The sequence below is a fragment of the Monodelphis domestica genome, chromosome 3 (assembly GCF_027887165.1).
Source record: "Monodelphis domestica isolate mMonDom1 chromosome 3, mMonDom1.pri, whole genome shotgun sequence".
NCBI classification, from domain to species: Eukaryota; Metazoa; Chordata; class Mammalia; order Didelphimorphia; family Didelphidae; genus Monodelphis; species Monodelphis domestica.
The window spans coordinates 254,173,327-254,186,827 of NC_077229.1; the positions used below are offsets into that span (position 1 = coordinate 254,173,327).

General features: G+C 33.9%; 1 protein-coding gene across 6 annotated transcripts in view; it reads left to right on the plus strand.

The window, feature by feature from the left end:
• FAM210A (family with sequence similarity 210 member A) overlaps positions 1–13,501 on the plus strand; it is a 37,170-nt gene that overhangs the window by 11,274 nt on the left and 12,395 nt on the right. For 2 of the 6 annotated variants that reach the window (XM_056820783.1, XM_007487761.3), the window contains exons 2-3: positions 2,383–2,704; positions 8,338–8,808. In XM_056820783.1, coding sequence (XP_056676761.1) covers positions 8,378–8,808 — 431 coding nt within the window. In that variant the 5' untranslated portion in view covers positions 2,383–2,704; positions 8,338–8,377. The remainder of the gene's footprint in view (positions 1–2,382; positions 2,705–8,337; positions 8,809–13,501) is intronic. The other 4 variants (XM_016431698.2, XM_016431696.2, XM_007487762.3 and 1 more) reach the window with 2 other exon arrangements.

Genomic DNA, 13,501 nt, shown 5'->3' on the forward strand with positions numbered 1-13,501 from the left:
ACCCTTACCTTCCATCTTAGAATCAATACTATGTATTGGTTCCAAGGCACAAGGGTTTGTCAATAAGAGTTAAGTGACTTGCCCAGAGTCACAGCTAAGAAGTGTCTGAGGCCAGATTTGGACCCAAGATCTTTCATCTCTAGGCCTGGCTCTCAATCCACTAAGCCACCTAGCTGTCCCCTCACTCATCCTTTCTTTTATTGGACTGGACCTGTGATTTTTATCAATATGGGGAGCTCCAGGTAAGGAGTGTCCCTTACCAAAACAAATCCACAACCTTTTTTGACTTGTATAAGTCTTAAAAGTTGCCTAAGGCAGTGAATGGATAACCAATATTTGTCAGAGTCTGAGGCTTGAACTCCAGGCTTCCTGATTTCAAAGCCAGCTACCTATTACTCCTCAAAGTTTCATAACAGTAAAATTGATGATGATAATAATGAGTATCCACAGTCTTGATACATTTTATATAATGCTTTAACGTTTTCAGAAGTGTTTTGGTTTAAGGTTCATGTTTCTTTCCCCATAGAAACCCTCCTGGTAAGGTAATGTGTTAAAAGTAGAAAAGATGATAATTTTGTAATCAAGAGATCTGGGTTCAAATCCTAGCTCTTGCTACTTATTACCTTTATGATACTGGGCAAGTCACAGTCTTTCAGGCCACAAGGTCCTTACGTGTAAAACAAGGTAGTTGGACTAGATCTGGGTTTCTTCTCCTCTGATCCACAGACTGATTCCCCCCCTTCCCCTCACCAGGAGATTTCCTTGTATTTGAAGAGGGGAGTTAAGTGTATCTTTCAATATAGTTGATTTCTTTTATAATCCCATATATTTTATTTTGTTTATTTGATTACATAATCCATAGGTTTCAATCAAAAGGAGTCCATGAAACAAAAAAAGGCTAAGAAGCCCTGATCTATATGATCTCTAAGTCCCTGTGGCTAGTGAAGGTATTATTATCCTCATTTTATAAAGTAGGAAACTGAGGCTCAGACAGTTTTATATATCTTGCTGAAGATCATATACCTCTTAAGTTGTGGAACTGGGAATTAAACCTAGTTTTGATTCCAAGTCCAGTGCTTTTAAGAGAGTTTGAGGAATGATGTGGGGAGTTTTAGGCATTGAATTAGACTTTGGAAATTGATGAGCCAAGAAAGTGTCCTTGGCTATAGTAAATCAAGAACAAAAACTTATTGAAAGCAATAGGCCTCTAGAGACTAGTAGAAAGAAGAGTAGTGGTTGTTATGATAATGTTCGGAGTTGGAGAAATAGATGGCATGAACAAGAGATCTAGGAATGGAGCTGAAGTTCTGCTGAGGGGGTGTGAGTATAGACACTATATGCAAAAGAGAAATCATTGAAAGAGCCCCTGATGCCAAGGGTGGAGAATATTCTATACCTTGCCACTTTAGGAATGGAGCTGCTTCCTAGGCCTTTTCCTTATTTTTCCCCATGACTCTAGTTGAGTGGTGGTGCTTTTGCTTTTTTTTTTTTACCCTCAACTTTAGGATTGCTAGCCTAGGAAAAGTAGAGCCATCACAGCACCATTTTCACTTGGACAATAAGGTAGGGGAAAATCCTTTGAATCATAGAATTGTTACAACCAAAAGGGGCCCTCAGAAATCAATTCATCCAATGTGTATTCTCTACAACATTCTCAATAAAAAGGCAGTGCCTCTACACGAACACTTACAGTGGCAGGGAGTCGCACAATGTTACAAGACAGTACATATTCTATCTTTAGACAGCCCTAATGATTAAGAAGTCTTTTTTTGTTATTGAGTTGAAGCCCATCTCCATATAATTCTCAGTGAATTCTAGTTCTGGCTTCTGACACCTACTTGATCCAAGTTTTCTACATGATAGTCTTTCTGGTTCCTTCACTAGTCAGTCAACAAGACTTTACTAAGTACTTATTATGTGTCTGGTACTGTGCTAGGCATAGTTCAAAAATTCAACTGTCCCTGTCATTAAGGAGTTTAAATTCTATTAGGAGAAAAAATTTACATGTATATGTATATATATAGAATAACTACAAGATAGGAAGGAGAATACCAATAGTTTAAGGGGACGACTCTTTAACTTACTCTTTGGACAGGGTAAAGTTATTTGAAGTTTACTAAATAGTAGGTAATAATAGTCTCTGTGAGAATGTTTGGGGTGTGGCATTTACTAAGACTGATTTGCCTTTTCTTGCCACAAAATTGTGGGTCCTCATACTTCAGGCCATGAACTAAGTGTCATGAGCCACTTACTTATCCTGCCCACTCCTGATGCCACCACAAACAAAACATTTTATGTGGCTTTTGCCTAGGCAAATAATAACCTTGTTCCTATCTACATTATAGAAATGTTAATTTTCCTGCTTTGTTTTTGTTTTTGCAGTGACCACCTGTAATCTGCTGATTGCACTGTGAGAACCACTGACGTAGTGCAGTACCCATCGGTATGGGAACTTAGTCCATTTTAGTGGATGATGATGCTAATTTTCACACATGATCATATATTTAGAGCCAGAAGGGATCTTAGAGATCATGTAATCCAACCCCCTCATTTTATAGATGAGGAAGCTAAGGCCCAGAGAAGTAAAGTGACTTTACTACCTATTGACCTTGGACAAGTGACAGAACCAGGATTTGAATGAAGACTATCTGACTCCAAATCCAACCCTCTTTCCACTGTGCCACATCAGATTCTTTGGAAAGAGGTAAAGATCTCAGCATTTTGTATGAAAGGAATATCCTAGTAAAATTGAACAATGATAGTTCTACCTTGATTACATTTAGAAATGTGGATAAAGATGTAATTCCTCAGGATTTCACAAGGGGGCACATTAACCTTTAGGGAAAAAAAATAAATTTGATAAGGGCCAAATTTTAATTTACCTATTGCTATGATAAGCCTTCTTTTCCACTCCCATGTTCACACATACAGCTTCATGAAGGAGATGGTAGTAAACTACAATAAAATTTAAACGAAACATAGTGAGGAAAAAATCAAGATTGGTATAAATATGTGCTTATTTTTTCCCCTGAATATCAAATTAAATTTTGTTTAGTGCATAAGTAAGTGTAGTTAGGGTTGAGAATGAATGTGTAAATGCCTCTTAGGATGATTGATTTCTTGAATTAGAATTTTAAATTTTCTTTTATTAAAACTGAGGCAGTAAACACATGGAAAGAATTTAATTTTTGTTTTTAATTGTATCCATTTTGATAAGGTTATCTTTGTACAAAAATGTTAGGTATTGCTAAACATTTAAATTAGCTAAGAGCACAGTATTTTGATGATTTTTAAAAGTTATTTTAAATAAATATTTAGTTCATTATAGGGTTAGAAATGAAAGTTTAAAAAATTAACTCAAAACCCCCTGACTTTATTAAAATGGCATTTGTACAAAAAATTTTGTAATGGTAGCCCACCTTTAACATTGAAAATTAACTTCATGCATTAGTGATTTAAACTTATTGAATTCATGTCTAATAGACCATGTCCAATTCCAGCTCTTTCTTAAAAATTATTTTTACAGCCTCAATAATAGGTACTAGTGTCAGTAAGTTCTGCTGAAGAAGATAATTGAGCTCTATCAATAATTCCTTTATCATATAAACTTAAGTTCATTTGAGAGCTTTGCTAAGGGTATGTCATTGAATTAGTAGTAAATGATTTCTGGTGAGGTTTGAAGAAAGTGTCACCAATTAAGTAACCTGTAGATATAACTTAAGGACTTAGCTTGAAAAACTCTTGAAGTGATTATCTGACTTTTGACAACACTGCTCCTTCTGGAAATATTAATTTCTTTGAAGTAATTTAGGATAAGTTTGGAAACTACCTGGCCACATATCTAGTAAGTGTCTGATATAGAATTTGAACTTGGCCCTCCTTATAGGATTTTCAGTTCTGGATATTTCCCTTTTGCTTTTGTAGGAATGGTGACAAAGTGGCAAAGAATATTAAGCATCATACAATTTTTTTTTAGCTATTATCACTTGAAATATGAAAGTCTTATCTAATAAATAATTCCCAAATAGTCATCCTGCTAGAAATGACTAATAGTAAGACGTTTCAATAAACCGAAACTAATGGAAATCACAGATAAGGGAAAGGATGTCTCACAACCATGAAGAGTTAAATAAAGGAATTTCAAGAGTTGTTTTATTATACATTAAAAGTCACCAAAAATATTTCCTGGGATATTTGGTTATCTCATTTCACAGTGCTCAGGAAAAGCATTTGTAAAAAGACCATCTTGAAGATTATTGTGGCAATATTAACTTGTTTTTCTTTATAAGAAAGTGTAAAGAAATCAGATGTTCCAAATTAAAGCACTGTATATTCAATGCAAAGGTGGATAATGGGAGGGTATTGTGAAAAACATGGTTCTGAAATAAGAAATGCACAAAGCCAAGAAGTTCAGAAAGGAACATAAATAACACAAATTTGTTTACTAGTACTTAAATGTATACTTTTAAAAACATTTTTAAAATTACTTTTTAAAAAATATTTATTTTTAAAAATACTTTTAAAAAACCATATTTTAAAACTAGTCCAGTTTTTCCTAGTCTTTAGAAATGAAAATGTTCATGTTTTAAAATTCATAATGAAAAAAGAAAACAAAAAATACTTTAAGAAATTACAGACATCTTTTCAAATTTTTTCCATTTTTCTTTTGTTTTCTTTGCATTTTTATACTTGAATGCTCCTGGCATGGTCTGGTTTGATTTGAGTGTCTTGCCTCTCACTTTCTAAACTTATTTTACCATCTGCCACTTCTTGTTGGTTTATGAGGAAATGCTACTAATAATCTTCTACTGCCCTCAAGATTTTTAGAAATTATTCTAAGTTGCTATGCCCTTGTTTGTTATTGCTCTGGTTTTTGAAAACTGACAAGAATTTTTCTGTTTTTGTGATCTGTCCTTTGTAACCATCAATTTTTAACTTCTTTAGGAAATATTAGTAGCCTTTCAATATCTGTTCTTTTAGCCATTTCCCTTCTTTGGCAGTAGCTTGTTTAAGGTTAGGGATGCCTCAATTTGGACAGCATGTCTTATTTTTATTCTTCTATTGAATTTGATACTTAATCTCACCTGTCATTGGTATAACCACAGCAGTTGAATTTGGAATTACTTGATCAATCAACTCCAATCTATTAAAATAGGATTAAATCTCTTCTTTAAAAAAAAAAAAAAACAGCTTCTTTATACTCTTAATAATCTTTGTCTTCTTTTATTTCTTATTCCAAATCCATGTTATAAAACATTTTTCGCCATTCTCTGCCCATCTTTTTCATTGAATGTATGCAGTAAAATAATACAGTAAATGTTGATTTAACTTGAAGTATCTTACAAAATTCTTGATGGAACTTCTTTACCTTATCTTCTGCAACCAACATTGGTGCATAAACTACATTCTAATATAGGTCTTTTGCAAATGGATATCATGATGATTGCTATATGAGAAAAATTATCCCAGGAAATATTTCATGTTGCGTTTGTATGAAAAATAATATAACTGTCTCTCTGCCATCCTACCATTTGCTCACAATTCCCTTTGGTTTTCTGACTGAATAATAGCAAGTATATCAAGACAGATATGATTCAGTTTCTCTTATAGTCAGCTGTTGGATACAGGACAAGAATTTCATATGTTGAGTGCCAATTACCAAATAAATGTTAACAAATGGGCTAAAATCTGTGTGATTCTTTAGCACCTTCTGCCCCCTTTTTTTAATTATTAACTTTACTTTAGAAATGTGTTACACAGGACTAAGGACACTTTTTATTATTTTGTTTCATAAGTTGCCATGACTAAAGAATTTGTCCCTGAGTGGCCAACTTACTGGTGATATATAGCCTTTCCATATTAAAGTTGCTAGACCTAAGAAAACAAACAGCTATTACTAGGACCTTTCTCTGAACATCATATCAAACAAAAATTAAGTACTTCATATAGGGGGGAAAATTATGTTGAGATTTTAAAGCTTTACAGAAAATTTGTTTCATTAATATGACTTGAGTTTACTTTTCCTCCTATAACTTAGTGTTATCATGTATTTTAATCCCATTATTTGTAAATAGTTTGAGATAAACAAGTGAAGAACACAATTTTTCCTTTCATTATGTTGGAGGATTTTGAATTCACAACCTTGAAAAATCCAAATTTCACTTGAAAAAACTTAAAATCTAAGGAAGGAAATTGGAATTCCCTTATTCTCTCTTCAACTTTATCTTCTTTTTCAACAGACAAATATAATCTCTTGAGAAATTTCTTATTTTCATACTTCCACATCTTAAGAAGTTCTATATCTTCTCCTTCCTCTCTTAGGATATAGTGTCCCACCACATTTCCCTTGCTAACTTCTTCACATTTGTCCTTCATTCCTTTTGTTTCTTTCTCCTCTAGACCTTGGTTTCATCAATCATGTTTCATATTTTTCTTACATTATCTCTTGCTTTCTACTGGTTTCTCCTCTTCTGCTTACAAACATGCTAATGTCTTCTCCAGCCAAAAAATAATAACAGGGAATATTCTACTTTTGCTTCTTTACCTCCAATTCACAGAATTGGAGAATTGTAAGGGACCTCAGAGGGCATCTGGTTTAATTCATACATTTACACAGCTGGCCATTCTTTGTTTAAAGGAGTGAGGAAGGGAGAATTCACCACCTCTACAGGAGGCCCCATTCCACTTTTGGGATATCTTAATTCATGAAATCGAGCCTGAATATACCTTTTTAAAAACTTGTACCCATAGTTCCTTGGTTTTGCCCTCTGGGCTCACATAGAACAAATATAATTCATAACTCTACATGGCAGCCCTTCAACTAATTGAAGATGGTTCTCTTGTCCTACTCGGGTCTTTTCCAGGTTAAACATTCTCAGTTCTTTCAGCTGATCATCTTATGTTATAAACTCTAGACCCATCGCCATTCTGGCTCTCCTCCTCTAGGTATTTTCCAGTTTATCCATGCCCTTCTGAACTGAACATAGTACTCCAAATGAAGTCTACAAAGGATAGAGTGCACTAGGATTGTCACCTTCTTATTCCTGAAACTGCCCTTCCCAATAATGGCCAAAATCACATTAGATTTTTTTGACTGCCATGCCATACTGCTGACTCATTGAGCTGGCAGTCCTAAAACTTTCAGATCTTTTTTCAGAACAGCTGCCTACTCTATACCTCCTTTATCTAATACTTTTGAAGGTGATGCTTTTTGGTACTCAAATGCAGGATATAATTAACATTTATTTATCTATGGTAAATATATCTTTATTAGATCCCACCTAACTTTATGGAAAGAATGAACAAGAGGAAACCTGTGTTCAGGTCCCATCATTTGACGCTTACTAGGTGTGTAACCATGGAGCAGTCATTTAACTTCTTTGATCCTTAATTTTCTTGTCAATAGAAGAAGATTAATACCCCAAATTCAAATCAGAGTAATAAACCAAGATTGTAAACTTTTATAGAATAGCTCTTAGAGAAGATCAACTCATTGAGGTCAGAGATTGTTTTGGTATTGTCTGTATCCCCAACACCTGACTGCCTTCCTTAAAGTGAAAGAAAATGTTGAACTAAGTTGACTGTCCAACAATGCTGACAGCAAAATATTATCTTCCTTTTCTGTACCCATCCTATAATCCACTCTTTTGGGTATATAGGACAAATGTATAAGATTTCAGGTTTCTTTTTTTTTTTTACCCTTACCTTCCATCTTGGAATCAATACTGTGTATTGGCTGCAAGGCAGAAGAGTGGTAAGGGCTAGGTAATGGGGGTCAAGTGACTTGCCCAGGGTCACACAGCTGGGAAGTGTCTGAGGCCAGATTTGAACCTAGGACCTCCCATCTCTAGGCCTGACTCTCAATCCACTGAGCTACCCAGCTGCCCCCTTCAGGGTTCTTTTTATTACCCTCATTAAACAGATGAAGGGCACATGATAAATATATGCTACTCTTACTTTTTGAGGAAACACTGTGTGTTTGTTTTTCACAGTATCCTAGAGAGAAAGAGATGAGATTTTTTATTCAGCATCAAACAGAGAGAATTATTGAAAACTTAATCCATTTAGTTCGTTAAATAACTTCAGACATTTTTTTTCTCATAAAGACTCCAAGTATAATTTATCTTATTATATTTAGATTATTGAGTCTGTAACTATATAGAATGACAACTTCCATTCACAGTAGATCTTAGCATCTGAAAATCTTAATGTTAGCTTCAGAATTAGAAGAAAATGTTCTTTTGTTCTCTAGCACCTAATTACTATTTATTTTAAAATGATAAGTGTAAAGTGTACAAAACAACTTTCCTTTTTTTGTGTATCTTTTTTTTGGTCTAGTCTCTATAGGAACTGAAATCAACAACCACTATTCATCAAAATGCAGTGGAATTTAGTACGGACTGTCTCTCGGATGGCAAATAGGACATGTTTGGTCTCACATGGGGCTGGTTCTATTGGGCAGTCTCAAAGAATAAAAGGAGTCTTATATAAAGCTTGGCCCAAGATTATTTTGGTTCAGTGTCCTCAAAACCACTGGCTACATGTATCTTCTACACAGCATATCTCAAAGGAAAAGAAGGCAGTAGATGTTTCTCACCATAAACAACAAAAAGAAGAAACTTCACCAGAGATGGTTATATCATCCCGAGGAACTGAGAAAAAGGAAGATCTTGATCCTTTACAAGACAAATCTAGTAATCTTTTTCAGCGATTTAAGAAAACATTTAGACAATATGGAAAAGTTATGATTCCAGTACACTTAGTGACTTCCAGTATTTGGTTTGGAACATTTTATTATGCAGCCTCAAAGTAAGTTATGACAACCTTTATTTATTGTATCTTGACTATTGGTCTGCCTTTTTCATATTTGTGATAGACTTAAGTTTTGTCTTAACATGATCTCTGGCCTACTTTGAACATCTTATTCAAAATCTGGTAGTGTATAGAAACTTCTTGTTACAATCATGATATTTAGAGTATTGCGGAAATGAAGTAGCATGGTACATTGAATATGGAGGCTCAAGTTCAAATCCTGCCTTTATCATTTTTGAATTAAGTGTCTATTAGTGAGACAATTTTTCTGAGCCTAATCTATAAAATGAAGATTACACTCCCAAAATGGAATGGGCCACTTTAGGAGGTGGATTCCTTCACATTGTAATTTTTCAGGCAAAGACTAAACAAATACTTGTGGAAAGTTTTGTGATAGAGATTCCTTTCTGCGTATGAGCTAAACTAGAAGGATATCAAAGTCTCTTCTAGTTCTAAAATTCTGAGTTAATGTTACCTTATAGCACTGATCTTTCAGGACTTTTGTGAGGATTAAGTGATACATAGTAAAGTGATTTGTAATCCTTAAAGTGCTAAATAAGTGTCAGTTATTAATTTTTAAAAAACAATTTTCAGGAATCTAAAGGCATATTGATATAAAGACCAGTTCTTTTTTTCATAGAATTAGAGCATTTTAGAATTAAATAGAACCTTGGACCTCATTTATTAAAAACCTCTCATTTTATAGATGAGGAAACTAAACCCCATAAAATTTGTTAGTTGCTCATGCAACAACAGAATGAGTGCCCAGGTCTAAAATTTCCCCATTTTCACAATACTACTTCTACCCAAGAAAATGTATTGGATACATACAGACAGACAGACTTGCATACCAGCAACAGAGTATTAAAAAGGTGTAACAATTAATGTTGATTTCCACATCTGCAGAATGAATAAATTGGCCTGTATATGTTTCTTCTAGTTCTGTCATCAGTGATCCCAAGTTCCCTGTAGCTGTAGCTTTTTCATTTTCATTTTTGTTGGGGGGTTTTTTGCTTTTATATCTTTCTATTGTATTTCAAATTATTCCCACTTTCTCCTAGTGAATGCCACTATACTATTTTAGCTGAACTCAAAAATATTTCTCCCCACATTTTGATCTTGACTATTTAAATAGTAAAAGAAGCAATGGGGCTTGATATTATAACTTCATTTTTAGCACTATCCCGCTTTTTACAAGTTATATAACAAAATGTCCTAAATTTGACACAAATCTCTTATTAACCATATTTTCTATCTAATTGGACCAAGAAGGAATTTTGTCTTCCTTAATCAGAAGACAAAATTTCCCACCATTTCTAAATAAAAATGGTCTTAGCATTATCAGTCTGCATTGTTTGGTTGAAATTTTATACTTATTGAATTTCCTTTTGGAGCTATTGAGAATTGTATACTCTGGTCATCATCTCCTCCGCTCCCCCCCCCCCCCAAAAAAAAAGTTTGCTTTTACTGTCCTCCACAAAGTATAGGTCTTTACCATGAAGTTAGTCTCCTTAGCTTTAGGAGATTATTTCATTTTCTAGTAACTGAACCAAAGATTCTCATGTTGCCACCCCAAGAACTTTGTTTTTATCTTATTAGGGAAGTCATCTATCACTGAGTAAGTTCAGATACCCAAAGGCATATAATATAGCCAACTCGACATCATTATAATTATTGGGATGCTGAGTAACACCATTCTGTATGAGATGTTCCTGTATAAGGAAGATAATATTCCTTTATGAAATCTCTTCCTTCTCCCTTTCCTGAAAACTGATCATGAAATCTGGCTGTTTCTCAATAGGAGTAAAAGTGGCAAAATGAGTTCCTCTTAGTATCCTACTTTGTCTCTTTGCCACTTGTAACACTGGGGGTTTGATTGCTGGATTCAGCAATTATACCAAACTAAAATAGCAGTTAAATTTTACTAGGCCAGTTCTCATACATTGCCATGTCATTGAACTTTCAGAGATTATCTTGTTTCCCAAAGCAATCTTTTTAAATGACTAAAGTATATGAATTTTTACTTAACATTTTAATTCTATAACTCATAATTTTGAAAATTGCTTTATTCTGAAGCTAAAAAGCATAAAAAGTAATGTCAGCAAGTGGTGGTATGCATAGGTAAGAGGGAAAGAAATTGTCAAGAAAAAAGCATTGTATCTTTTTCATGTAAGCAATAACAATTGTGGTAAAATTGCAGTTGATTTTATTAAATACAAACTTTCAATTCCATCTAAAAGACTACCTATAATTAACCTAGTCCCATACAATTTTGATTGAACCTGAATGTTGCCTATTTAAAATAGGTAATAAAAGGAAACAACAAGCCCTTGATGTGACTGCATTATTGAGCTAGTGTTTGTTCTAGTTGCTACAACCCAACTAGCCTTATCCTTCATTCTAGCACCTGTTACAAAAATATTCTAAATTTAGCACAAATCAATAATAAAGTTTTTACAAATATTTTACTTTGGTAATCTATATCTCCCTTTAGCCTGTTCATATTTCATTTCTGCTCTCCAAATTGGACTTTTTCCTGCTCAAATGTGTTTGATCTTGTAAATTAAATATAGAACAAACTCAATTTTGAAGAGATTTGGGAGAATCTCATATTAAAGTGGGACACCATAAGACAGTCACATTTGGACATGAGTGTCATTTTCTTTTATGTTGATCTGTACTCTAAATAGTTAATGTTTGCGATAGGTAAAATAAAGGTTTGTCATAGTTGTGAAATGAAGAAAAGTTGACATTGATCACTTTCAGGCCATTTGTCAAATTTGTGTAGCACTTATTTTTAAAAAGCTCAAAATTCTTCACAGATTTAAAATGTTTAGGATTTTCTTTTGCTTTTAAAAAGTCAAATTTTTGCTTCCAGCATTTGTAGATAATGGAGTCCTGGTATTGGCATCTCCAGGTTATAGTTGTGGAAACAGTGATAACAACATTGTGAACAGATGTTCAAAGTGTATCCATTAATAGTGGTAGATTTTCATGCAAAAAATGCAAGTTTCTTAATCTTTGCTATGATTTTACACTGCTCTAAATAATATAAGTGGAAAGTAAAAAAAAATCTAAATCAAGTACATTAGACAATCTGGTTTGGTGTGGACAAATTGACCCCAAATTTTTACTTTTACCTACATATTTTGGTGTAGTATAAATATTGCTTGAAATCACAAGGCTCCCTGTGCTACAAAACCATGATACATCTCTGGGGAAGCAAATGAAGCCCTAAACTATCTTATTCATATATATATATATATATATATATATATATATATATTTTTTTTTTTTTTTTAAACCCCTACCTTCCGTCTTGGAGTCAATACTGTGTATTGGCTGCAAGGCAGAAGAGTGGTAAGGGCTAGGCAATGGGGGTCAAGTGACTTGCCCAGGGTCACACAGCTAGGAAGTGGCTGAGGCCGGATTTGAACCCAGGACCTCCCGTCTCTAGGACTGACTCTCAATCCACTGAGCTACCCAGCTGCCCCCTTATTCATATTTTTAAGTTGGCTTTTTACTCATTGTTTTCATTTGTTCAATTGTGTCCAGCTCTACATGACCACATCATTTTTGTCCATGGGGTTTTCTTGGCAAAAATACTGAGGTAGTGTGCCATTTCTTTCTCTAGTGTGTTCTCATTTTATAGATGAGGAACTGAGGCAAATAGGAATTTAAGTGACTTGCCCAGAGTCACAGAGCTAGCAAGTATTGAGGTTAGATTTGAACTCAGATCTTTCTGATTCTAGGCCCAATGCCCTATCTACTGTACCACCTTGCTGCCCTTTATAGAATTACTATGTCTCACTGTTGGTTCTTGAAAACAGTTGAACCCCTTTATGATAATGCTGATGTTGGAAGATAATGTTCTTTTATGAATTCATCTTATTATTTCAGGCTTTTATTGTATGTCATTCAATCATTCTTAAGTGCCTACTACATGCTAGGTACAAGACTTAAGTGTAGTTATATTGGGGGTCATTTGCTTTCACATTGGTCGTGTTGTAAGGGCCATAGTATACCCATGTTTGTAGCAACAATTCACAAAACATAGGATTTGAGAAGGAATCAGGCTTTTGCCCTTTTGTTCTTAAAACAAATGGGTTTGGCCTTTAGTAACTTAAAATTATTCTAACAAGATTTTTTGATTCCAGTAAAGTTTAATCAAAATTGGAGGTGGGAAAAACCACTTGAGTGGTTAAGATGATTATTTCAAACAACCTTTCTGATAGTAAGTTATCATTAATGATAATTATAAAAGTTTCTGTTTAACATTTAATCATTTGCATATGATTTTAGTGAAGCATTAATCGAAGTTAGAGATTAATACTGGCAAAACGTACAGAAAAGAATTTATGTTACTAAGCACATATAACCAGAGAAATTAGACCTGAAATTCAGTGGGTTTTTTTTTTCAGCTCTGTTAAAATTATGAGTAATGGTCTCCTGTTTCCGTGCTTTTTGTACCAATTCTAAACTGCCATTATAAAACTAAAACAGAACATGGAATTTAGAGTAAAAGTAATATTCTAGGCAAGAAATAGTGTTTTTCTTTTTAAAAAGGTTTAAAATGATTACATATAGCCTACTTATGTTAGACTGATGTTTTTAGCAAGCTATATAGAACTTTGTAGAATAGCAGTATTTTTTTTGGTATTAGAACATAAGAAATTTGCATATTCAGTGA